The sequence below is a fragment of the Folsomia candida genome, unplaced genomic scaffold (assembly GCF_002217175.1).
Source record: "Folsomia candida strain VU population unplaced genomic scaffold, ASM221717v1 Fcan01_Sc046, whole genome shotgun sequence".
Classification (NCBI taxonomy): Eukaryota; Metazoa; Arthropoda; class Collembola; order Entomobryomorpha; family Isotomidae; genus Folsomia; species Folsomia candida.
Genome location: NW_019091238.1, coordinates 502454 through 530234, shown reverse-complemented (window position 1 = coordinate 530234; position 27781 = coordinate 502454). Strand labels below are relative to the sequence as shown.

Genomic DNA, 27781 nt, shown 5'->3' with positions numbered 1-27781 from the left:
CTGTCAAGCCAAATCACAACCATTGAGGCTGTAAATGTAACACTATTGTACAAATACCTATGTGTGCACGATAGTGATACGTATATTGACAGTAGCATGTAAATTTACATACTTCTGTCCGAAGATACCTATGTTTGTGATAATTACGGTTTTGCATATGTATGTATATGTTTGGTGATAAACAAGGATAGACAAGATAACGTCGAACAATTGAGCCAATGGTGTTGGTTACTCCACACAAGTGACTGAGGATGAATAAGTAAAACAAGTGTAAAACACCTGGTTTTGGTATCAAGCACTTCGTTACACTTCAGTTCTTCGAAGTAAGTCAACAGATACTACTCAGCATGAAGTTAGTACACTTTTTTCCCTTCCATCGCTGTACCTTAAAAATTTCTTGTTTCAAGTGGTTCTCAGCTTCGGATCAACTTAAGTTTTGTTTAGATTTTCTTATCAATACAACACCATGATTTTGGATAGAATTGAGGTCAGCCGGAGTTCTGAGACAGCCCTATAGATAGTTTTTATTGTCATCGAAACATTTTTCCGTCGTTCTCAGCCAAAGAATATTGCGCGAATATTGCGCGAATTCACCCAATTTGCCTTGATTAGTCATAATATGATCTCTATTGATGATTTTAAAACTAGGTGGCTGTAAAGTTTTGCACCCCCTATTTTTTACATTTAGTAGGAAAAGAATAGTATGCTGTGTATCTGGACTTCATGGCTCCTGTCAATTGTGTAGGATAGTGTTCTACATATTATATCCCAATTTCGTAATTTTTTGATTACTCGATCAAAATTTATGACGAAAACTAAGGTGGCTGTAAAGATTTGCACCTGACTGTACATGTAAGTTGACGTGTTTAACAATTTAATCAAATTACAATAAATTAAAATAAATATAAAATATAAAATATTTTGAAGTCAGTATTTTATAACTTACGTGCAAATAATACATATATTTATGTGTGTATGTATATTGATTAGTAAGCACAAAGTTAGTAATGATGTTTTTTTTTGTTTTAAGAATAAGCCGAAATTTGTTGGATGAACAAACTCGATGTCAAAAACAAATCTAACGTTATCAGGCGATGCACACATGACGTCGGTTCACGCATCCAGCAACCAAAATATCCCATTTACTGACGATGAAATTTCCAATATTCCGCGTAAATTAGTTAATTAATAAATATATATTAATACGTACCTTTGGGCATCCAAGACCGGTTTTTCCGATTTTGTAAAACCGATTAAAAACTATTTTTCGATTTACTCGAAAACTGGTCTTCAATTTTACCTAGAAACCGGTTTTATCAGACTCAAGAACCGTTTTCGATTTTGGACAAAAACTGTTTTAAAACCACTAAATATTTGCCATGTCTTATTTTTAATGCAAAAATTAATTGTTCTGAAATATTATTCTTCAAATTAATGCCCAAAATTTGTCCAGCTTTAAATTTTACCGTATTATACTTTACAAATTTTGAAAATTTATTAGAAAACCGGTTTAAAACCGGTTTTGGGGAAAACCAAAAATCAGTTTTACGAAAATTCCAAAAACCGGTAAGATCGAAAACCGGTTTTACCAAGGTTTGCCAAAATCGGAAAAATCGAAAACTGGGTTTTGAAAATTTCCGACTCTGAATGCCGTAACATACATATGTAATTGAACACATTTGCACATTGATAATTATCAATATGGAAATCTGTTCTAATATAAAAGTTCACAGGATCCTGTGTCGAGCTTTAAGAATCATAAGAATATGATTAATTTTGTTGCATACTGTACATGCTTACTCACTCATGCCTACAAATATAGATACACTCCAAATACGAGTTGTGCCGAATTTACGCAAGGTTAAGTAAAAAAGAGGATGACACAACAATTCAGTCAAATTTACACAACGGTTGAACAAATTTGACTCAACCGCTGAATGAATTTTGACCAACTTGGACACATTTTAAACAACAGTTGTCTAAATTTTATAGAATTTTTGTGTCATCCACTTTTTTTACTCAACCTTGCGTAAATTTTCCACAACTTCTATTTAGAGTGTGCATATGTCAATATAGTCCAACCTAAGATATTAATTAATTCAATTCGTTGTACATATACATAGACATTTTCTAATCATCTAATTTTGAATATCCACAGTTATGTATACGGATGGAAAGAACAACCTGCAAAACTCGGTAATATCAACACTTGTGGATATAATTTTGAACACCGAGGATGCAAGTGCTAACTACACAGAAATCTTGGACTCGATGCCTATCAGTCAAGAAAAGAAAGAGGAAATAAGACCTCAAGCATCTTTCGGTCGGAACCGTAAATTGCGCAAAAAGTATCGAGCTATAATTAAAGCAGTTGCGGCGGAAAAGGGGACGGATGCAAAGATGAAAGTAATATTAGACGTACTACTTGAAATTAGGTGGATAGCGTGCCGCGGTAAGTCCTGTTGTACAGCGTTTTAAATAACTAGTGGATGAAAGTTGAGCAGGCTTTCAATTCCCCTACACCCAGTTGGATGTAAATTGTGAGAGTCCAGGGTGTCTTAAATCCTCCAAGTCCTCTCATGCGTTGCAAATTGTGTCAATAATTTCAACCAATTGACCACACTATGCACTGGAGAAGTACAAGTTTTTATTCTGATAACCGGTTCAAAGTTTTAATGTTGCTTGTGTTTACAAATGGTAGATTGCTTCTCAGGTTTTATGCATTCAAACATACAAATATAAGTACACGGTTGTAGTCCCAAAACGTCGTAATAATTCCGAAAACACATAAGTGCACTCGATTGGTAATTCCGAAACAACATAAGTGCATGCGATGTTTAATTCCGAAATAACATAAGCACTTATGTCTTTTTGCTAGTTTTCAATGTGCACATACGTTAATTCGGAATTAAGCATCGAGTGCACTTATGTTGTTTTGGAATTAAGAATCCAATGCACTTATGTTGTTTCGGGATTAGTACGACGAAAAACTGACTGACCAATCACAACTCGGCACGACACAAGGCTCAAAAACGTTCTCTTACACAAATGCAACCACTTAATAATCTTAAAAGTAGAAATTAACAACAGACTTTCTGGCACGTTGACTGACAGCCAAACTGACTACAACATGAACTGACTACCGCATAAATCTTGACAAAATTAGACAAAATTGCCATACCTCGACACCGGTATACTCCTAATACGCCGGGGACCCTGCGAGATGGAGAAGACCCTGAGACGCTGCGAAGCAGCGTCTCAGGGTGTCTAGCAAAATCTGAAATTTGAGACGCTGTGAGATATGTCGCAGGGTGTCAACTTGGGTATTAAATTTGAGACGCTATGAAAATGTACTAAACGTGTCAACCTGGTTCTTTGATTTGAACTTTGTGAAAATTTACTCAGGGTGTCAACCTGGTTCTTAAATTTGAGACGCTGTGAGAAAGTTACTCAGGGTGTCAACCTGGTTCTTAAATTTGAGACGCTGTGAGAAATTTACTCAGGGTGTCAACCTAGTTCTTAAATTTAAGACACTGAGAAATTGCACGAATAGGAACTAATTTTGTAACATCCTCTGAACTTTTTGCTCTAACTTTTTAACGACAAAAATAATCAAATTCTGCATTCAGTTTTGGAAAGATTATTAAATTTCGCACTTATTATGCTTTTGTACATACCAAAAATTATTTTTTTACTCGTTAAAAAATAAGTGGAACCCTCACACTTTCTGTATGTGGACAATTCAAAAGAATATTGATTGATTGATTTTTATTACCGCCTTTGTTCAGGCCTTTAGGCCTATAAAGGTGCATGAAAAACTTAACATCTGTAACACGATTCGCTTTTTATATAAAAAAATAAATAATTTAGTTTAGAGATTCGTAGGTCTTCTAATGCAATAGTAGGCGGGATTAAGTTAGAAATGTCAACAGCATGATCGTCTTATTCCAAAAATAATATTCAAGTTATACATTTTTATGAAGTTATATTTAAAACGTTTTAGCTGCATGACGTTCCTCCAGAGAGATATGACTTATGCCACGGTTTTCTTCGTTTTGACTGCTATCCAAGGACGTGCTTTCAAAAGTTTCTTAGCCAAAAAAAAAACTAAAACTGCCACTTTCATTCGTAGCATGCCCTTATATCGAAATTCACTTCAGAATGATTATTTTTGAGTTAGTGGAGGAATGATAGAGTGTGTCCAGTAAGTTTTTCCCTATCAACCACTAATGAATTTTATTACCTAACAAAAAAGGGAGATCGAATTGTTCAAACGGCTATATTTTTCGAAAGTACTGTAGTATGGTGTGCGTAATACGGCCGTATTCACCATTTCTTCCACTCATGCCTTAAAACTACGGTGCAAAATGTTTGGTCCTTAGGGAACCAACCCTGGACCGGGATTTCGAAGTCGTGTTTCGGCCTCGTAATGGATGCCACATCCTTAAAATTTGTTTTCCTACATCACAAATTTTGTGGATTGAATTGTCAATGCTCTTAAATCTAACTCTTGTCTGTGAACATACGCTTATCGTCGCCTTCCGCATGGGTCAAAATAGTCGAAAATCTACATATGCTTTTAACCAGTTCTGTGGAGTTTAACTCAAATCACGTTGGTTAAAAAGCGTTGTATGCTGACCCCTGTATGTCTGACAGCCCTGCGTTGTAATGCTGGGGTAGCCCCAAACGTAGTTATTAAAGTTTTACCTTTCTTCTGAAAGTGTGGGTTGCGAGATTTAGGCTTGTTCAGCTTTCATACCAAAACTATGCGATTTGATGAAAGATGTTTATGTAAGTTAACATTTGGTTGATGGATAGAGTGTCCTCGAAGTGTCTGAACTGCGTTTGGATTTAAAACATTTTTTATCACACCGCAATCCCAGCGTCATTCAGATTTTTTCATTTTCACTTTTTACCATCCCCTGCATTGGATGCTGCTTGGGTACTCAATTCCCCGTGCATGCGAAAAGACTTTACCTTTGGTATCGTATTGGAAAAATAATTGTACAACAAAAGTCACAGATGTAAAAACTAGCAACAAAAACCCGACGGAAAATCCATAAGGAGAAACTTTCTGGACACCCTCTATGGTCGAAAAGTTGTAGCCTACGATTTAATATTTTGTATCAATTTTCAATTCTCGTCCACTTTGAGACTCAATTGAACCTTATTGAAAGGTTAAAAATAAGGTACAGAAGGGCGAATGGACATATTTATGAATGTATCCCGCACGCAATAATATTCATATAATCTCATGCTAAGAAGATACATTTTGCAATTTTGGCCTGCAGCGAAAATTGCAAAAAAATGACCGACACCCTCCGAAATTTTTGGGATTTAGACCCTGTGACTGACCATGCAGGTGTCGACGTATGAAAATTGCATACTCAAAAGTGAATATTAAAACCTTACATACTACAAATGTTAAAATGGGACAATGCTCTCAACTACCAAATTATAAAAAATGATAAAATAAGTATTATAACTACAATTATTCTGTCCGCGACAGTTACAAATGGCGTGATATTTTGAGTGTATTTGTCACACATTTTTTGTATCTCGTTTCACTATAGACACAATTCTAGCCGTGGAATGGCACAAAATCCCAGGATTGAAAGAAGCGATGACGCCCAAGGTTCCTGTGGATTCGGAAACTGTCGGCGCAACCCAGATCTTTGATGAGGTAGATGAACCGCCACAACCTTGCTCAGCCTCGACCAGTACCTCGGTTGTTGTGTCCACAGCTAACTCTAACAGACCCCCGTTGGGAAATCCTGTACACGAAGTTATCAACCCGCGAGGATCTGAAGAGATTGGAGGTCTCAACGAATCAGAGCCGTTGAAATCTTCAGGTAGGTAGATACATAAATGGTATTCATGGTTCTTGAAATATTTACAATTCAATGGTGCGAAGCGTATCCCTCCTATTTGGATGAAATTTTCAAATTTGCTGTAACCTTTTAACCGTGCAAAAATTACCCATGTATTATCCCATACCTTAATGTACAGAGGGAGAAAGAAATTATAAGCCCAAGCAGGTTTCCGTATTAATTACACTTGCTTCACATGTGTGTAACTATGGATATTGCATATATTAAACATTCACATGTATGTACATATGTTTCAGTGTGCTACATACTTACTCTAAATCAATTCTAATTGTTATTTATCCGTGATTTATTCTAGGAGAAACAAGACCACGCAAAATTAGCAAGAGATTCGACACAACCCGGCAGAGACAAACCCAATTTACTTGTATATTATTTCCTCCGATTGGCGGCGCCATACTATTACTAAAAACTATACCAACGTATCATTTTGCCGGGCCGCATATGGATCGTTCAGACACGTCGACTAATTCATATAGCACGACTGAAATGCCAAGATCGTTATGCAAAGTGAACCCGTCGGTAAAGCTTGATGATACTTATTTTCCTGTCAACGCAACCGAGCTTCTTCCAGATTGGAATAAAACCATACTCGATCTATGTCACGATCCCGAAACGATTTTAATCGTGACAGTAGCCTTAATACAAAATAAATCGCAAGAAATCCGTTGTCCCGAGCGGTCACTGGACTTAGCATTTTTGTCGCGTTAACAGACGCCGAGCTGCAAGCGTTCTTTAACACATTCTGTCAGATTATACAAATCTCATTTGTTGATTTGGCCGTTTGCCAAGTATCAAATGGTACTGATATTCGGAAAGAAATAATTCTTGCTACAAACTTGCAGGCCATTAGTTTCGAGAAGTTAGAAAACTGTTCAAAATTTTATGAACGACTAGGGTATTCCTTAAAGGCTCCTAGATTTACAAGGGTTAGTTTTAAATGCACATCCTTTAACAAGGATGACTTGAAAAGTCTCGAGTATTTTTTTCTACGACAGCCCAATGCCACTAGGGTAAAATGTTCCGATAACAATGGGTGTGTCGATCTTAATTTGTCCGTAAGGCAAACTGAATCCAATGTTGTTTCATGCATGTGAGGCGAGAGATATTTATCCATTGGCGACGCGATAAATTTTTTTAGAACAGGCAATAAAACATAGAATTAATGATTAATCAGTTTTCCTATTATCTGTCATTGGATTTGAGGTCTTGGTACGTTTTCCAAATTTTGGCCGACGAATTGAATCCTTCAAACGTGTTCAAAATTTGCGTCGCCAGGACCGTAGGATCTTTCCTCTTTTGGAGCAAGTATTGTACTGAGCAGGTTAGGTTTCCGGGAAATGTATTTAATTGGAATATTCGAAATTGTATCGCTTAGTTAATTAGGGAGAAAATTGTTATGACAACAATTAAGTAGGTACACAATTTTAAATAAATATTGTTACTTATTTGTATGTAAATAATTTTCGACATTTGTTGCTAAATATTTGTAATGCAAAGCACTTAATTAAACCATATTAATTTCTTGACTAAAATATTTAAAAAATAATAATCCAACAATTGCCTTTTGTCCTAGATTATTTACAAAAAAGATACATCTATATTATAAGCCGGAAATGTCTGTTGGCAATTGAAGTGAACGCAAATGTTCGGCAACGGAAGTGAAGGTCAGGTCAGTTCCGAATGGCGCGAAAATTCAAAATTAAATAAATTCAAGAACTTACATGTCGGATTGTGCTTGTCTGGGTGTGGTTGTCCGATAGCACCGGCGTAGCCAAGGGGGGGGGCTAGGGGGGCTTGAGCCCCCCCCAGAGCCCGAGCAAATAAAAAAATACTTAAAAAATTGCACAAAATTTAAAAATTTAAAATTAAGTTACGTATTAAGTTATACTTTACATCGTTATTAGAGAGGTTGAGCAAGAGTACATGATTGTAAAAAAATCATTGTAGTCTAGAATCACAATCAAAATCTATGCTTGTATATTCTTGAGGTTGAGCAAGAATATTTTCTGGGAGGATCGTAATTCTCATTAATTTCTGGCCGCAGATTTGAAATTCTTGTATGTTGGGTAAATGCGTACAATACAATGCTGCTTGGAGACGGAGATTTGTAATCCTGTGTTTGACTAATATTCTGACTAATATTTGATTTTTCCGCTGCCTTTACAATCGCAAAGTATAATCATGTACTCTTGCTCAACCTATCTATTACATCGTTATTACTTCGTATCCTTTTAGTATCCTTGTAGTATTTTTGTATCGAAAGATAAGTACGACAACTAAGAGATTTTGTAAGCGTCGTAAAACTGTACTAAAAAAATCACGTTATAACAATGCATAAGATCCAAATGGGTTTCTCCGAGTTTAATCGGACGAGTATTAAATTGTGGACGCACAGATTCTTCAATTTTATGTAGGCTGGTTTCAGAAATTAAAGTACATTAGCAAGAAAAAATTATTGTCAAAAATTTGTTATGCTGAAATGTTTGCATTTTAAAGTAGCATGTAAATTCCAAATCTAACAAGTATTTTTGTGTTCTTTACAGTTTATAATCTGGTTAATATTGGAAAAGTTACAGCGTTTTGAAAAATCCTGATTTTGGTTAAAAATTCGGGCAAAGGGAAAAACACGCGCATTCAAGAAAATTTAAAAGATTGGCCCACATATTTCTGTGCACAAACTATTCCTAATTTACCCGGTCAAAAATGGAGAAAACCACTTAAGGTCTCCGCATTGTAAGCTCACAGTTTTATGAGGCTTAACGCTTCGTTTCTTATTTCTATGATATTTCACGATACTAAGGATGCGAAGACAAATCTTTTTAACGATTTTGAATGTGAATCGTATCTATTTAATTCGTCGTTTAATTTCGCATTTAAATGTTTGAGTAGTCAAGAATATTGTAAGCTTCGTTGTCAAGGTTTTTATTAGAGATACGTATTTAAAGGATGTAAATTTAATCCGGCAACATTTTTCACTTCAATGAAAATCTTTCTTTTTCGAAACTGTACGGATTACAAACCCATTTGCATGATACCCAATATGTTTTTTGCAAAGGATGTGATGACTAAATTCTTACTTTATCAAATTCTCACTATTTCAAAGCGGTGACGTAAATGGAACGCGGCTATCAATATTTTGTGGGGGCCCATGATTCGACTTGATTATGTTATAAGTTGTGCGGTCACATAATGCACATTATTGGACTATAGTTTTCACCACAATGGGCTACTTGGGCTTTCATTTAATCCGTTTTACGTTTTTGTACTCCCTTGCACAATTTGGACAAGAACTTATCTCATGGAATTTGAGAATAGTCAGTGTTTTTCTGATAGGTGAGACCATTTTGTTCAGGTTATTTTACGTCCTTGGATAAATTTTAATTCGTGCATTGCCCCGACGTTTTTCCGGCACATTAGAATTTTGGATGATTTTAATTTTATTTAGAATTTCCCGCTTCTAAGACCTGCATCTCAAAGCTATGGTGCTTCTAGCATTTATCTTCATTCCACCTTTGGTATAAATTTGAAAGAAAAACATTAACAGGATCAATAGTTATTGCTGATTTTGTCTCGGGCGGGGGCCAACAAATAAATGTTACCGAAATAAATTTACACCCTTTATATTATTCCTCAATCTTTGGAACAATTATTCCGATCATGTTCTATGAACGTATGACGACTTTTGGCTAATTTTTCTCAAGTAGGACTGGTTTGATCTTTCAGTTATGTTTAAAATTTTGTCATTAAACCCTTGATGCAGCCTGTTTTTTTCGTACAAATTTACATTGAATGAACGATAGGCTATCAAAGGAACAAATGGCATGCCAAACTTGCAGGTTTTTAATACTTAAACTTAAGATACATGTAACTGAGCATGTTTTTAGGCTATTAGAACGGTATGACTCATTGCATGAGGAAACAGAAATTTTCAACCTAAAAAGAGCCATATATGGAAATATTTTTTGGGCGCTGGGCCCCCCACCCCAGAGCCAAATCCTGGCTACGCCACTGTCCAATAGTAGTTATCATGGATTGTGCCAAGCACCTTGCATGTAATGATCTTTCCATGGGGTATTTGTATGTATGGAGTGAACACCGCTGGTGGTTGCAGCGACAACCACCAGCAGGCTGAGGATGATGATGATAATGGCACGAAATTTTTGAACCGAGTCCGGCACATGTTTTTAACCTCTCTCTCAAATTAAACGCACTAATTGTCTTTAAACTGTGGGGATTTATTTGCAAGGGCAATTTTACCTGATTCCCTAGATCTGGAGAGGATCCACCTAAGGTGGCGTAGCCAGGATTGGACTCTGGGGGGGGCCCAGCCCCCAGAAATATTTGCATATATGGCTCTTTGTAGGCTTAAAATTTGTAAGTTCCTCATGTAATGACTCATACCGTCTTAATAGCCTAAAAACATGCACAGTTACATGTATGTATCTTAGGTTTAAGTATTAAAAACCACTAAGTTTGCGATGTGTTCCTTTGATAGCCTGTTGTGCATTCAATGTAAAATTGTACGAAAAAATCAGGCAGCATCAAGGGTTTAATGACCAAATTCTAAACATAACTCTAAGATCAAACCAGTCCTGCTTGAGAAAAATTAGCCTAAAGTCTTCAGAGCTTAGGACATGATCGGAATAATTGTTCCAAAGATTAAGGACTAATATAGCGTGTGTAACATTAATTCTTGGCCCCCGCCGGAGACAAAATCAGCTATAACTATTGATCTTGTTAATGTTTTTCTTTCAAATTTATACCAAGGGTGGAATGAGGATAAATGCTAGAAGCACCATAGCTTTGAGATGCAGGTCTTAGAAGCGGGAAATTCTAAATAAAAATTAAATCATTCAAAATTCTAATGTGCCGGAAAAACGCCGGGGCAATGCACGAATTAAAATTTTTCCAAGGACGTAAAATAGCCTGAACAATCCAAAATGGTCTCAGCTACCAGAAAAACACTGACTATTCTCAAATTCCATGAGATAAGTTGTTGTCCAAATTGTGCAAGGGAGTAGAAATACGTAAATCGGATTAAATGAAAATCAAAGTAGCCCATTGTATGAAAACTATCGTCCAATAATATGCATTATGTGGTCGCAGAACTTATAACATAATCAAATAAAATCATGGGTCCCCACAAAATATTGATAGCCGCGTTCCATTTACGTCACCGCTTTGAAAAAGCGAGAATTTGATAACGTGAAGAATTTCGTCATCACATTCTTTGCAAGAAGACCATATAGTAGGGTATCTTGTTTAAAGAAAAAATTCTTTAATTTCTGAAACCAGTCTACATAAAATCGAAAAAGTTTTAGCGTTTTAGATGATCATGATTTTGGTTAAGCCTTAGCCATGGGAGACCGTTTAAAAACGTTTTAGACTTTTTGCTTTAACTCGGGAGATCGTGAAAAGCCGTTCACAAAAAAAGTCTCTGCGTTCGGGTTAAACGGCTTTTAACGTTTTCACGTTTCCATGTCAGGTGCGGGACAACGGATATTTCCGTGGTAAAAATTATTTAGCTGATTCGGGAAACGGCAAAACACGTTGACACTAAAAACAAAAATTATTAGGGTCTTGGCTCAGAATCGTCCGTGGTAACACTAGGTCAGTTTCATGTAACTTCGCCCCAGCTTTGCATTGGATGGGTTGCATGTAAAATTTTTGACTGTAATTTACTAACTGCTAACATTATTCAAGAAATTTATTACGGAGAGTTATTGAGCCCAAACCACACCCGTCTCGTGTAATTTTGGTTTTGCCAGGACATGTTCATTTTTGCTAAGTTTCAACGTTGATGAGAAACTAGTGGGAGAAATTAGTTTTTGGTTTTCCCAGAAGCTCTACAAATATTTTGATTTGTGCACCAACTATCTCAGATAATCTATACAGGTATAGGGGATTATTTAAGATACAAAATATGAGGTAAAATTAGCTCGCCAATAAATAAGGGGTTATATACACCTTCGATCAAACTCATAAATTATCAAATTGCTCTCTACATCTAGATTGAGGTCTTGGCTGCATTTGGAAATTAAAATATACCAAATGTATGCATAAAGTTAGTCAGAACTCTTGATGCAAGTAAACAAAACCTTATGCATATCCACCAACATGTGTGGTTTGGGACCAATAGCTTTATTTTACAAATTTCTTGAGTAGTTTTGCATCCCATAATTTTGCACCATAGTCATAGTTCATAATTCTAATAATCTAATTATCATGCAACTTTGCATTACAATGTTACAATTTTAATACTCATCATTTTAAGTACCATATTTATTGACGTTGTCCCGCAGCTAATTTTATCCTAACGTGCTTTGCCGTTCTCCCGAATTGAGCATTTATAAAATCCCCCCGAATCTAAGCAACTCATATGATAAAAGTTTCCAGATTTAGAACTTGTCAGATTTTAATTATTTTTTGGCTTCCCGAATGATCACAATTGTGGTCATCGAAACGCCCCGCAGCAATGCCAAATATAGTTACCGTTTCTCCTCGGCTAAGGGTTAACAATTCCGCCACAAAATAAAACACGGGCATCCACGAAAATGCAAAAATGTAGATACCTTTACTTCTGAGCGTCAACAATTTAAAACTCGTCCGATCAAACTCCGAGAAACCCATTTGGTCCTTACGCATTGTTGTAACGTGATTTTTTGAGTACAGTTTTACGACGCTTACAAAATCACTTAGCTGTCGTACTTATTTTTCGATACAAAAATACTACGGATACGAAGTAAGAACGAATTCTCACCAGGTAAAGTATAACTTAATACGTAACTTAATTTTTAATTTTTTAATTTTTGGCAATTTTTTAAGTATTTTTAATTTATTTTCTTGGGCGCTGGGGGGGCTCAAGCCCCCCTAGCCCCCCTTGGCTACGCCGCTGTCCACCTTTAAAGGAACGATGGTTCCTTTAAATTCGCTAGGAAATTCTGCCTCGAAATAAGTAGGAAAGCACATTTCTCCACTACGTACGACACCAGCTTGATAACTTTTATCTTGATTGATCTTGATAACTTTGTTGAGACGTGGTACTTTATTTAGAACACAATTTAACTCTATTTGGTGTAAATTATACATTCTTGTGTCTGTTTGGAAATTTTGGACAAACAAAACAAGAAAAGTAAGTACATACAGTGGCGAGCAAATTAAATTGTACGGTAGAAAAACTGTTCTACCTCGCACATTGACCACGATAAGAGCTTGAAAATTTGCAAGGTAGTACCCCAGAAAGATTGTCGTTGGATGCCGTTCCGGTTTTTGAAAAATTTCAAAAAGCTCAAAGGTCACAATTTTTGACCCAAAATCTCATTTTTCAACTCTTACGATGATTTTTTTCCTTGGAGGCTTTATTTTTTGATCGATAGCTCAACTCAATGTGAACATTTTGATATCTTGTTCGTTTCTCTACGATTTTTTTGAAGAAAGTTATGAATTTTTGAAAAAGACAAATTTTGCGGATTTTTACTATTTCTCCCATAAGCGCAATGTTAAACTTTTCAAAATTCGTTTTTTTTCAAAAATTCATAACTTTCTTCAAAAAAATCGTAGAGAACTGAACAAGATATCAAAATGTTCACATTGAGTTGTTTGAGCTATCGATCAAAAAATAAAGCCTCCAAGGAAAAAAATCATTGTAAGAGTTGAAAAATGAGCTTTTGGGTCAAAAATTGTGACCTTTGACCTTTTTAAGATTTTTCAAAAACCGGAACGGCATCCAACGACAATCTTTCTGGGGTACTACGTTGCAAATTTGCAAGCACTTATCTTGATAAATGTGCGAGGTAGAACAGTTTTTCTACCGTACAATTTAATTTGCTCGCCACTGTACATATCTTTATATCAAACCGCATGCATTCTGAAAAAAATATTTATTATCAAAATTTGACGATGACATGTTAAAACAATTGAAATTCTTAAAATCGAAACGGGTCACGTCAATTTTTTTTAAATGGGGCCATTCATTAATTACGTCGAAAAATTGAATACTGGGGGAATTTAGATTTTTGGTGAATTTTATATTTGTATCATGTTGTAAATGATTTATTATGCAATTTTAATGATTACATTTATAAAAAATTCGAATTCTTTACATTGAAACGGGTCACGTCAATTTTTCTAAAACAAAGAGTCATTCATTAAGTACGTCAACAATTTGAATATTGAGGGAATATTAGATTTTTGGTGAATTTTATAATTGAATTATGTAAATTATTTATCCAATTTTAAATATTATATTTATAAACAATTGAAATTATTACAACTGAAACGGGTGACGTGAATTTTTCTAAAAAAATAGGGCCATTCTTTAATTACGTAAAAAATTTAATACTGGGGAAATTGAGATTTTTGGTTAACTGGATAGGTGCAAATAAAGTAATAAAGTGCCGTTAATTATTATTGCAATTTGGATATGGATGTGTAAACAAATATAGAAACTATTTAAATGGAAACGTTTCACGTCAATTTTTTTAACCAAGTGATCATTCTTTACTTAAGTACGACAAATTGAATATTCGGGAAATTTTGCTTTTTGGCGAATTAAACTTAACTGCGTTATAAAATATTTAATGGAGATTAGAGAAATTGCAATTTTTGACAAATTAAACTTGACTGATCTATAAAATATTTAATAGATGGTTCAACAATCCCCAAGATGTTGTCTAGTGCCGGGATGCACGTTAGAAATGAGAAGGAGAGAGGCTTTGCTATCATACCACAGGTTGACAAATAAACTCATCAAATCCATTTACGGTTTTTATATCCAAGTCCTTTCATAGATTTCCGCAAAAGAAAATCCACAGAAATATTTGTAAACGGTGGATTAAGGTTCTTCGTCCAATACTTGCTCCGGGGTTTATCTCCACCGATCTCGACAAACATAAAATATGTTCCCGACATTTCAAGTCCACGGATTTTTTTCTGATGGAGATGAGAAGATCACAGCTCTTACCAACAGCAATCCCTACATCTTGGCACTTCACCTGTGCATGACCGGCCAGTTGATATACGACTTGCTTGCAACATGTCACTTGAGGGATATCTAAAAGGTAATATCCAATTTATGGTTCAAAGCGGGAGCGATATAATTGTTTTTGATTTTGTAGATACCCGAATAGCTCAAAGTGGGGCACGGTTGGAAATCACGTGTCGGCTTTTGATAGAGGGCGGCGACAGAGATATCCTTTGTGGTTCTTCGACTTGTGTCGTTACTCAAGGTATTTCATTTGTAAAAACTTTAGGGATTATATATTTAGTTCTGCTTATTTTCTAGATGGAAAGTTTCAAAGTGAGTGTGATCTGCTTGCCTGCCAGCTACCAGTCGCTTCAAATGCTACCAGCATCAAGGTCCTGACTCCTTTCTCTATAAATCGAGCACGTGAGGAGCATAATTACTCAAAATGTCCAACCGAATCTATCAAAGTCGTTCAGGCTCGTCTACAATCACTTGCTAAGCGTTTACGGAATGCCGAACTGTGTGTCCTTCGCCGGCGGAGATCAGTGAAGAAATTGAAAGTAAACCTGGCAGAAAAAACTGACTGAGTGTAAGAAGCTTACTGCCAATCAGTTTCAAATTTTAAGAAAACAATTTCCACACCTGCTAAACCAAATTTTGGATCAAGAACGTCAGGATCAAAAATGCAAAGGGAAAACTGGAGTCCGCTACAACGAAGAAGTTAAGAAATTTGCAAAAACTCTGCACTTTGTGTCACCTAAGGCGTATGATTTTCTTCGGAAATATATCACCCTTCCACATGAAGCAACACTATCTTCTTGGACCGCTTCAGCAGACTGCAGCCCAGGTTTTAGCAAGGATGTGATGGAAAGATTAGCAGAGGCTAGGAAAGACCACCAAGGTATCATGACCGACGTCGTTCTTCAAGTTGATGAAATGGCTATTCGTAAGGATACCGCCTGGTGTCAACACCTCCACAAGTTTGAAGGATATGTTACACCAATAGGTCCAGTCACTGGTGGCTTATTTGAATGGGAAGGAACTGAAGAGCTGGCGACTTCGGCGTTAGTTGTACTTTTAGCGGGGATCTCTGGAGGGTGGAAAGTTCCAATTGGCTACGTTTTCACCAACAAAGTCAATGGATCAACGATGTACAACATTACTCACCATGCCATGAAGATTTTGGATGAAAACGGTTTTGTTGTACACGCGCTTATATCAGATGGATTTTCTGCTAACTGCAGCATGTGTGAAAGATTTGGCCTTAAAGAAAAACCCGAAGGCAAAGGAAGAAGAAATTTGGAAATGACTGCTCAGGTACGAAGATGTTAACTCTATATTGGACAATTCTATAAACAAAGAGAGGAAATTTGGAGCCATATTCGATGTCTGCCTCGTCTTCAAATTATGCTGGAATCTTTTGCGTCAATGCAAAGGAATTCAAGATGACGAGGGAAACATAATCGAATGGGACTTCGTGGAAAAATTGCATGAACTTCAAGAACTAGAGGGTATGAGGGCAGGAAATAAACTAAGGAAGAATCATTTGATGTTCGAGAAACAAAATGAAGGTCCGTTTGGCTGTTCAAGCGTTAAGCTCATCCGTAGTACATTCTCTGGACTTCTGCAGACATGACCTTGGACTGGAGGAATTCAAACATGCTGAAGCTACGGCTAAATTCATTCGTGAGTTGGACATGGTTTTTGACTATCTGAATTCGAGCAATCCAAATGGATCTGGGTATAAGGCCGTTTTGACCAGACAAAATATTAGCGACAGGGCTGCATTATTTGAATACTTTGCACGAAGGGTTCTAAAGTTTACCATCTTAGAAAAAAAACAGTCAAGGGCAAAATTACTTATCAGCGAAAGATAATCTGCCGAAGCCTTAGATCTAGGTGCATTCTCGGAATTGTAGTAAGCATAAAGTCCATTATCCACATATCATTTGAGCTTTTGTATCGAAGTCAATCTCCTTTGAAATATGTCATGACATATAAATTTTCATAAGACTTGCTGGAACTATTATTTAACAAAAGCAGATTAAAGTTAGGCATAATAATCCAAACACCATAGAATTCAGGAATATTATGAAGAACCTCGTTCATGAAAATCTTTTAAAGTCCTCAAACTCCGGCAACTGCATTCAACAAATCGAGGATCAGTGCATACCTGGAGGGCTTCTCCCTTTGAAACCAAGGAAACGAGTTGTACTGGAGGATTTTCGGTTCCCTTCGATCGAATTGAGTGAGGATGTAGAGTATAGTCAATTGTATTCAAATTCTATGACCTACATAGCTGGGTTTGTGGTTTCAAGTCTACAAAAACAAAAGTGTTGTGAAGTCTGTTCGTTAGGCCTTGTCTCCTCAAACGAGGATCCATTAGATATGTCGGTTTTGAAGCTTATCAGACCCAAAGACAATGGTGGACTTATTTATCCTAGTCAGAGCGTTTTTAAGCTAATTGAGAAAGCAGACATGTTTTACCAGAGCATCGTAAAAAAATCCTGTGCCCCACCATCAACAGCGAACCTTGATAGGATTATTGTTGCGAGTGTTTTGGAGACGTCGATTAGTATGGACTTTCCTTGTCTTGGATCACATAATTTGTTTTACGACATGAAGGAAAAGGAATTTCACGGCACCCTAATAATTACGAAAATCGTTAAGACGTATATTAGGACCAGATTGTACCATGCTGGGAAAGATTACCGAATTTCTCTTGGGATTTCTAGTCGGCATGGACTAGGTAAACAGATTCTTTTCAACGGAGATTGATTTTGATGGAGTTAGTGTATATTATACAGATGTAAATATTTATGAACTAAGCTTGTAACTGAAAATTAATTGAGTAATTTTCATAAATTGTTATCAACGTTTTTGTCAATAAATAAAATTGCATGGTTAATATTGTTTACTTAGCTTGTGAGCCTGGTGCTGGCAGCCTCATTGTTTTAATGTAGTCCGGGGCTCATAAGAGTAATATTAAAAATCTAATACTAACAATGGGGAGGTGTCAGGTGGTTATCGCCAATGTGGACCGGACTAATTTTAAATTGTTCAGACTCAAACATAAGCCCACCCGTATTTTTTCATTTTTCTGAATGGGCATGTTTACGCCCGTGGCAGAATTTTCAAAAAAAATTTCAGCCAAAATTCGGATTTTTAAAAACGCTCCAACTTTTCGAGTTTTAGCCCGATTTCAAAAATTGAATACAATTTGTGCTCAGAATTACTTCCCTGAAAATATAAAAATTCATTTTCAAAATTTTTAAAAAATTGATATTTTCATGCTATTTCTGAGTTTTTGGAAACCCAAAAAACGATAATTTTTTGAAAATTAAAAGTATTTTAAAAATTTTTATATTGTCAGGGAAGTAATTCTGAGCACAAATTGTATTCAATTTTTGAAATCGGGCTCAAATTTGAAAGGTTTGAGCGTTTTTAAAAATTCAGATTTTGGCTGAAATTTTTTTTGAAAATTCTGCCACGGGCGTAAACATGCCCATTCAGAAAAACGAAAAAATACGGGTGGGCTTATTTTTGAGCCTGAACAATGTAAAATTAGTCCGGTCCACATTGGCGATAACCACCTGACACCTCCTCATTGTAAGTACTTACTATGTCTTAGTTCATGTTGAAATTTAATTGTCTCTGAGTGCTGACTGTGTATTTTTAACAAATATCAAATGTTCCCTTCATATCTGAGTGCTGACTGTGTATTTTTAATAAATATCAAATGTTCCCTTCACATCTGAGTGCTGACGTTAATAAACATCAAATGTTCCCTTCATATCTGAGTGCTGACTGTGTATTTCTAATTGTATACCAATTTATTTGTGCAGGAAAGTATAATTTGTAGCATGCCCATCCCCACTTGGAAGATGGTGATCATCGAGCAGATCTTTGACCTTTTTGACCCAGGTCTCATTGACGCGGTGGTAAACAAAATTGTAATTTGAATTCAAAGTTTAAAGTTATATGTAAATATTTTTCGGTACATAATCCATGTTTTTTTATTTCAGGTGCTCACACCAAACCAAGAACGGATCTGTCTGCAGTGTCTTCCAATCGATGCTCGATTCGGGTTCAGGGGGGGATTTGGTCCCAGGGGAATGGCCCAGAGGAGGCTGTACTTCCGGGTGGGTAAATTGCAAAATTTTCTGTCCTTGTATGGAATAAAAGCGAGATTTTTTTCAATAAATGTTGCGCAAAAAAAACACAGCATGTGATTTTGTATAATTTTGGTGAATTAAATTATTTATACTAGTAAGCAACTATGAAAAGCACATGCAAAAAAAAATAACTTCAGTCTCACTTCACCCCAATCACACCCACCACGGTGTGGGAATACATAATTTCACTGTATTTCATCTATAGATTCAATTTTGTTAAAAATCTCACTTTGCCCCTGACCCCACCCCCAGTGCAAATGGGGTGTAACCAAACCCTGGAACACATAATTTCACTGTATTTCATCTAAACATTCAATTTCAGTAAAAATCTCATTTTGCCCCAGACCACACCAAATGCTATTTTGACAGACAGACAGACAAAGCTTCGCATAAAGTAGCTAGGGTAGTTAATATATAATTTACTACCATTAAATCTCACTGCAATGCATTTCAATACAAAAGGTAAAACCTACAGTGCAGACTCCATATAGCCCGAGTCAGGGACAGAGTCCCTGACTCGATAAGTCAGATTTCTAAATTTTTCTCCGACTTGACTGACATGATTTTGCTAACCTCCGTGGTGGGATTCTTTAACATTATGAACTCCCGAACCTATACGTGCTATCCAGAAGTGGGTTTTCGCCTCCATACCAAATTTCAGCTCAATATGAAGAGTTCGAAAAATCGGTATGGGTCACCCTCCAGGGTCACTCTGGTTGCACTTTGCTCACTTTTGACTTCATATTCTGCCATGAGAAGCCATTAAGTACCACCGTGCCGGATTTCATGTTTTTACAGGAAATTCTAAAAATCGGTATGAGTCACCCCATAGAGTCGCTCCAGATAAGAATTTTACCAATTTCATTTCATATTCTTCAGATAACACCTATTAGCAACCTCTCTACTAAATTTCAGCTCGATATGACGATTTTAAAAAATCAGTATGGGTCACCCCATACGGTCGCTCAAATTGAAAATTTTTCCAACTTGAAGTCATTTTTATCTATTAGGAACCACTAGCAACCTCTGTACCAAATTTCAGCCTCCTACGACTATTTTGATATTTGACCCCACCCGACCTATGAGCCCCACCGGTCAACCACTGGACCGATTTTGCTCATCTTCGAACTTGATTCCTAATTTGGCATGTTCTAAGTGTGTGCAAAGTTTCAAGTCGATCGGTCAATGCGTTCTAAAGTTATCGTGCGAACGGACAGACGGACAGACAGACAGACGGACAGACAGACATGACGGTTCCATAAGCCCTGACTCGGGCTAAAAACTCAAATTGTCTACGTGCTCTTTGCCCAGCCCCCATGTATCTCATATCTGTCTCATTTCTCATTTCTGTCACCTCATTACTTCACCACATCCATCCACCCACACATCTGCCATCTCGCACCCGCAAGTGAGTTAGTAGTGTGGTTCTCTCCGTCACAACAAATCATGGTGTTCAGCTCAATGACTAAACCAGGCCATTAAAATCCAAGTTCTAGGTAAGGTACATAGTCTACGTCTATGGATTGTGCTTGTCTGGGGCTTGCTGCTGCTGGTCTGCTTGTTGTCTGATACCATGTAGTTACCATGGTGGTTATCTAGGGTGGTCACCCTGGGTTCTAAACCTGACATTCTTTACTCCCACTTACCATTGCGGAATATTTGCTTTCACTTCCGTTGCCGGCAGACATTTCCAGCTTACAATTCCTGCTCGCTCGGCGAGAGACGGGCTTATACGCTAGTAGATACATAGCTAAGTATTTTCATATTAATTGTGCAAAGTGCGCATATAGCTAATCGAGTCATCGTCGTGTATGAGAAAACTGTAATATTAGGATGTTTTGTAATGTACCTAAATATTCCCGTTTTAAGTGCAACCTAATTTAAAGAGAAATTTTGTCATGCATGTGCTAAAATGTCGGGTGACATTTTATTATAAGAATGTCGGTGTATGCATTTATTGGAGGACAGCACTCAAGCACTCAAGGGTGTTAAATGTCTGTTTTTGGAATCTTTTTCCGTTGTCCTTGTCCAACTTATTCTTTTGTATGAATGAAATGAAACTGTATAAAAGCTCAATGATTGGAATCAATAAAATAATAGTTTGCAACTGTCTTTCAACCGAAGAAGTTGAGTTATTCAATTTGGTAGCAAAGCGTGGTTCCGAACCACACAGTTTTCCACTTTCGAGTGAGGCAAATTGAGACGAAGTTCTCACTTCTCTCAGTACACAGTTTTCCACTTTCGAGTGAGGCAAATTGAGATGAAGTTCTCACTTCTCTCAGTACACAGTTTTCCACTTTCGAGTGAGGCAAATTGAGACGAAGTTCTCACTTCTCTCAGTACACAGTTTTCCACTTTCAAGTGAGGCAAATTGAGACGAAGTTCCCACTTCTCTCATTACACAGTTTTTCACTTTCGAGTGAGGCAAATTGAGGAAGTTTCCAATCACTTCTCTCATTACACAGTGTTCCACTTTCGAGTGAGGTACATTGAGACAAAATCGTTGTCCATACGATAAACATTGTGTGTAGTACGACAGTGAGTTAGTCGATTCTACAGATACACAAAAGTGCAAAGTGTGCATTGTGCAGTCCATTCCTGCTGTCTTGAACTTGAAATAAGAACCTTGTGAGTAATTAGAGCAGTGAGTTAGCTCAAATTACAAGTTCACAAACTAAGTGAGAGTGCAGTTGCAGTTCATCAATATGAAGCCACTGACGTCCCACGTCAAACCACTCAACGGGGACAATTATCCCCGGTGGAAGCTGGAGGTGAGCACTGCCCTCGAAGCTGTTGAACCCTGGGGCCACTGCACGGGTGCCACAGCCGAACCAGCACCCACAGGCAGCAACCAGGATGACATCGCAAAATGGAAGAAAAATGACGCGATGGCCAGAAGCTGCATCATCCCTTTGCTGGACGATCGTCAAATACACCACGTCAGCAACTTGGGGTCAGCCAAAGAAATCTGGGACAAGTTGGGAAAAATGCATGATGATACGTCATCATTAAACAAAGACCAGACTCAAACCAGGTTCTTCACGTATCAAATTGGCACCGATCAATCTGCCGTTGAGGGGATGGAGGAGATTGAGAAACTCGCAAATTCCCTTGCACAACTGGGTGTTCCTCAGGATAAAACGGCCATAATCTCTCGGATATTGACAGCTCTTCCGTCCAAATATGCATCGTTCCGGATGGCATGGGACTCCGTAGCTGCAACAGAACAAACTCTGGAAAATCTGCACATCCGTCTAAGAAAACTGGATCTCTTGAATACTTCCAGTTGCAACGAACCTGACTCACAAGCTCCCTCCAACGTCGCCTTTGCTGCTGCTTCTGGTCACAAGGAACAGCACCGACACGGAGGAAAGGGGGGTATGAAAAAATCCGGCAACGACGAAAACCAGAAAAACCAGGGTCAGAACAACAATTCCAACCGGAAACGGAAGGGGAATTGTAACTACTGTAGCAAACCCGGACACTGGGCTCGAGAGTGTCGAAGCCGCATCAGAGACGAGGAGGGCGACAACACCGAAGGTGGGAATCAAAAGTCTCCCCAACAAAACAAAGGGAAAAGGAACCAGGGACAACGTCCGCGAGATGATGAAGGACCGAATGCATGCCAAGCATTCATGGGCCTGTCATCACCACAGCTAAATGCAAATGATGTGTGGATCTGTGACAGCGGAGCATCATCCCACTTTACTGGAAGAAAAGACTGGTACATCCAGTACGAAACTCTGGCCCAACCAATCCCCATTCGACAAACTGATGGAAATAGCGTCAACGCCGTGGGGACAGGCACCGTCGTGATTGATGCGTGGCTTAACCAACAGTGGGTTCCAACCCCCATCAACAATGTCCTCTACATTCCAGGAGCCTCTAACTTGTTTAGTGAGGCAGTCATGGACAAGAAGGGCTACCGGATTGTGAAGGAGGGAGGAGCGGCCAAATTCTACAAGAATAAGACCCTCGGTCCCCAAGCCAAACTCACGCGTGGCGTGTACGTCATGGGCTTCAGACCAAGGGAGGAGGTAGCATTCAGCGCTCAACTCTGGCACCAGCGGCTCGCGCACATCAACCCCCATTACATCAAAAAATCAGTCCTCACTGGGGCTGTAAGTGGACTCTGCATGACAGATCTGAAGGACGACGGCAACGAGTGTCCTGACTGCCCAATGGGGAAAGCTACCAAACTCCCCTTCCCTACTCAGCCAAATCGCACCACCACCAGAGGGGAGCTGATCCACGTAGACTTGTCGGGAAGAATGCCCACAAAAAGTCTCGGAGGGGCGGAATACTTCATGGTGATGAAAGATGATCTAACCCAATTCCGCCACGTGTCCTTCCTGAAGAGAAAGTAAGATGCGGCCCAGAACATTATTGACTTTCTCCGTTTCTTCAAAAACCAAACTGGGGACAACATAAAGCGACTGAAGTCAGACGGAGGAACCGAGTTCATGGGAGAGGAGCTCCAAACCTTTCTCGTGAGGAGGGGATCATCCACACAGTCATCCCTCCTTTTAATCCCCAGGCCAATGGGAAAATCGAGCGTGAGATGAGGACCATTAAGGAGTCCGCCAGGACCATGCTGCTCCAGAGCAAGTTACCAGAGTCACTGTGGGCTGAGGCCGTTGGTACTGCAGTCTTTACACTCAACAGGACCCTCAACTCCCACAACCATCACGCAACAGCATTTGAGATGGTCTTTGGAAAGAAACCAAACCTCCTTTTCATGCGAACATTTGGGTGCCCAGCCCATGCACACATCCCAAAAGAAAACAGGGTGGGGAAAGTCTGGTCACCGAAAGCCATCAACTGCCACTTGGTCGGGTACGACCAGATGAACAAGTCATACCGACTTTACGATCCAGAGCGAAGAATAATCTTCAAGGGACGAAATGTCAGATTCTCTGAAACAATTTCACCTCACACCAACAATGAGGAGAGCGATGAAGAAGAGGAGCCACCGGGTCCAACCGCATCGACCAGTGCCACCCCTTCACCTCCATCTACTCCCATCCCCTCCCCAACTCCGTCACCAAGGAAGAAGGTCACAACTCCCAAGCAAACTCCACCAAACTACTCTCGATGGTCTGCTGAGATGGAAGAGGAGGAGGACCTGGAGACGACCATAGTTGTCACAACCCCGACGGGTCAGTACGAGGAGGTGGTGGAGCTTGAGAGAGACGAGGAAGTGGTCATCCCTGAAAAGAAGAAACTCCGAGATCGCAGCAAACTGGAGAGACCCCGGAAGTATGCCTTGAATTCCACCAGTGCTACTTTCTCCGAACCCAAATCGTACACCGAAGCCATAAACAGCCCTGACGCTGCAATGTGGAAACAAGCAATGGAGGAGGAAATTGCATCCCTCGAGGAGAAAGGTACATGGGAACCTGTCCCTAAACCCCCAAAAGCAAAACTCCTGGACACGAAATGGGTGTTCAAACGGAAACGCTACAAGGCCAGACTGGTGGTCAGAGGCTTCCGACAAGAGTTCGGGGTGGATTTCCATGAAACCTTCTCTACAGTTAGCAGATACGAGTCAACACGACTCATCCTGGCACTCATTCAAGCCAAGGGTATGAAGATGATGCAATTCGACATCATTGCAGCCTTTCTCTATGGGGAACTGGAGGAAGAGGTCTTCATCAGTCAACCCACAGGATTCAACATTGGAAATCCTAATGACGTGCTTCGTCTCCTACGTGCGATTTATGGTCTGAGGCAAGCACCGCTCAACTGGAGGAAGAAAATACTGAAGGTCCTCAAAGCATGCGGTCTCCTTCCCCTGGGCAGCGATTGCTGCATACTTACTGGATGGGTAGACGGAGCGTTTGTCATTCTCATCCTGTATGTGGACGACGGACTGGTAGGCAGCACCAGTCTAGCTGCAATTAAGAAAGTCTTAAAAGTGCTCCAAGCCGAATTTAACATGCGAATCAAGGAACCCGACGTCTTTGTTGGAATAGAGATACGTCAGGGCATAACGGCGATGTATCTCACACAATACATCACGGCCATGATCAAGAAATTTAGGATGGAGGAGTGCCGGGGAGCGACTGTACCTATGCAGTCAAATACGGATCTTAAGCTTGGAGAGGATTGCGACCCGCGATTCCCATACCGAGAATTAATAGGAGCCCTCCTGTTCCTTGCCAGGGTCACCCGACCCGACATTTGCTACGCCGTGTGCAAGCTCGCACAGTTTAATCACTGCTACACAGAAGAACACTGGATAGCTGCGAAGGGAGTCCTCCGTTACCTCAGCAAGACACCATCCTTCGGCTTGGAATACCCTACCAACAATGACATGACCCTTTCTCTCTACACTGACTCAGATTATGCAGGCGATCGAAACGACCGGAAATCAACATCCGGATATGCCGCCTTTCTGGGAGAAAGCCTCATCTCTTGGGCAGCTCAAAAACAAGAGGTGGTAACGTTATCATCGACGGAAGCCGAGTACATAGCCGTAGCTAACGGTGCAAGAGAGGCAATGTGGCTGCGAGCTTTCCTGGAGGAGCTGGGAATACGACAGGGCCCCACTCCCGTCTTCGTGGACAACACAAGTGCCATACGTCTGGTGGAGAATCCTGAGTTCCACAAACGTACGAAACACATTGACGTCAAGTACCACTTCGTGTGGGAGCTCAATGAATCAAACCAAATTTCCACTCAATACGTGTCCACCAACGAACAACGAGCCGACATATTCACCAAACCACTGGGAAGAGCTAAATTTGTGGAAAACCGATCACGCTTGGGAATGATTGAAGCACCCCATGCTCAAAGTGAGGGAGAAGGTGACCCCAACGCCACAACCTCTGAACCTCCACTTCAAGCCCACCTTTCCATGGATGATGGTGACCTGTCCGAGACCAGCAAGACAAGGAGACCCCACAACTCACGGAAATTGGGCATGCTCCACTGGCTGATGGTTATGTTCCTCATCATGACCAGCCCGAGTGATGCAGTCCACATCACCAGCTCACGTCCAATCCTCTGGAGAAAGTCTAAAATTCCCATCATCAATGGATATGAGAAAGTCTTTGTAAAACTACAACTGATCAGCCCCTGCACTCTCATCAACGCCAGCATGATGCATTATGAAACTCTGCAAGACGCCAGAAGGATGTGTGAGGAGGCCTACCAAAACAAATTTCTGAAAGAACTGGAGAAAATGTGTCCAGCGTCCAAACAAAGAGAGCCTCCCCATGTCAGCAAGCGCAAACCAAGGTCCAAGCGAGTGAAGAGACTTGTTCCCATCATCGCAACCATAGTGGTAGGACTGGTAATGGCCGGAGCAGCAGTTGGCGACTTTCTCCTCTCAGTGTCTAACAGCCGCAGACTTGGACAAGCTGAGGACATCAACCTTGCCCAAGATCGAGAAATGGAAATTCTGAACAAAGAGACCAATCTCACGGAGGTGGCGTTAACAAAGTTGAGAAGAGATTTCAACCAACTAGCTGAAGAACTGGAAAGTCATGAACAAGATTTCCACGAGTTCAAAAGCAAGTCTCCAAGTACCCACTTCGTCCTGTCATCCATTATGTCGGGACTCATGATTGGCACCCCCATAATCAAGGCTGGAGCCAGAGACTTCAAAAGAGGATTTGTTTCGCCACTCCTCCTTGACTACCTGAACATTTCCCTCCCCTGCGAGGCGACAACATGCCAGATGGAGTACGCTATAGCAGATGGGTGCGGTTTCACAGCAAAGGACGGAAACACCCTGGAAATGGAGATTGCCATCCCAATCATCAATCCGAATATGACACTAGTGGTGGTGGACCCGTTTGATTTTCTTGTCCAAACGGACAATCAAACCTGCCGAGCTAGCTACACCGGACCAACCACAGCAGTTCTGTCTCCGTCTGGATGTCCGGTGGCTCTGAACACCAGGATCACTGGGGCATATGAACTTGTCTACGCTGCCACTCAGGAATGCCTGCCTGATAAAACTCGGCGAGGAGGAGATGAAAAAGAACTGATCCAAGTAAAATCTCATCACGGTTTCCTCTACATCTACTGCTGGAAATCAAAAATCACGATTGAAGACCAGCTGCAGCCCTGCCCAGAAGAAGTCTTTATCCTTCCCATCGGGACAAGATTCAAAATCAACGAGAAGGACTTTGTGGGGTCAGTGGTCAACATTCTTCACCAAGAAAGCCCTGATCCAGCATTCACAATCAAGACCAACCATCATCTCAACCCCAAACTCAACCTGTCCGAGTTGTTGAGAGACCCAATGCTGACACACACTTTCAACCCCCACGCTGAGGGACGTCTCTCCGGAACCGGCCACGATCATAGCGACCTGATGCTGGGACTTCTGATCGGACTACTCATTGTCATCGGAATCCTTGTGGTGGTGATTGTCCTGTGCTACTACTGCAACAGGAAGGTTAAGGTTGAGGTCATCAAGACACCAAAACCACGAGCACCACCAGGCCCTGAATCATCACCAGCATGGGTATTCAGCCCGGAACGCATGGAATCGGATTCTGATCAAAATATCAATCCAAATTAGTTTGAGGGAGAATATGAGAAAACTGTAATATTAGGATGTTTTGTAATGTACCTAAATATTCCCGTTTTAAGTGCAACCTAATTTAAAGAGAAATTTTGTCATGCATGTGCTAAAATGTCGGGTGACATTTTATTATAAGAATGTCGGTGTATGCATTTATTGGAGGACAGCACTCAAGCACTCAAGGGTGTTAAATGTCTGTTTTTGGAATCTT

General features: G+C 39.5%; 1 protein-coding gene across 1 annotated transcript; it reads left to right on the top strand.

The window, feature by feature from the left end:
- The first annotated feature begins 344 nt into the window (after nucleotides 1–344).
- On the top strand, nucleotides 345–7351 carry LOC118433296. Its single transcript, XM_035845083.1, has 5 exons — nucleotides 345–852; nucleotides 1031–1172; nucleotides 2159–2452; nucleotides 5574–5852; nucleotides 6187–7351. The coding sequence occupies exons 2-5, from the start codon at nucleotides 1064–1066 to the stop codon at nucleotides 6597–6599; spliced, it is 1095 nt and encodes a 364-aa protein (XP_035700976.1). The 5' UTR covers nucleotides 345–852; nucleotides 1031–1063; the 3' UTR covers nucleotides 6600–7351.
- Nucleotides 7352–27781: the final 20430 nt, after the last annotated feature.

What these genes read in the sequence shown, in the direction of transcription:
- LOC118433296 (XM_035845083.1), top strand. Translation starts at nt 1,064, where the DNA reads ATGTCAAAAACAAATCTAACGTTATCAGGCGATGCACACATGACGTCG. An exon ending in TAGGTGGATAGCGTGCCGCG is followed by an intron (nt 2,453 to 5,573) that starts GTAAGTCCTGTT and finishes GTTTCACTATAG; the next exon opens with ACACAATTCTAGCCGTGGAA. An exon ending in AGAGCCGTTGAAATCTTCAG is followed by an intron (nt 5,853 to 6,186) that starts GTAGGTAGATAC and finishes GATTTATTCTAG; the next exon opens with GAGAAACAAGACCACGCAAA.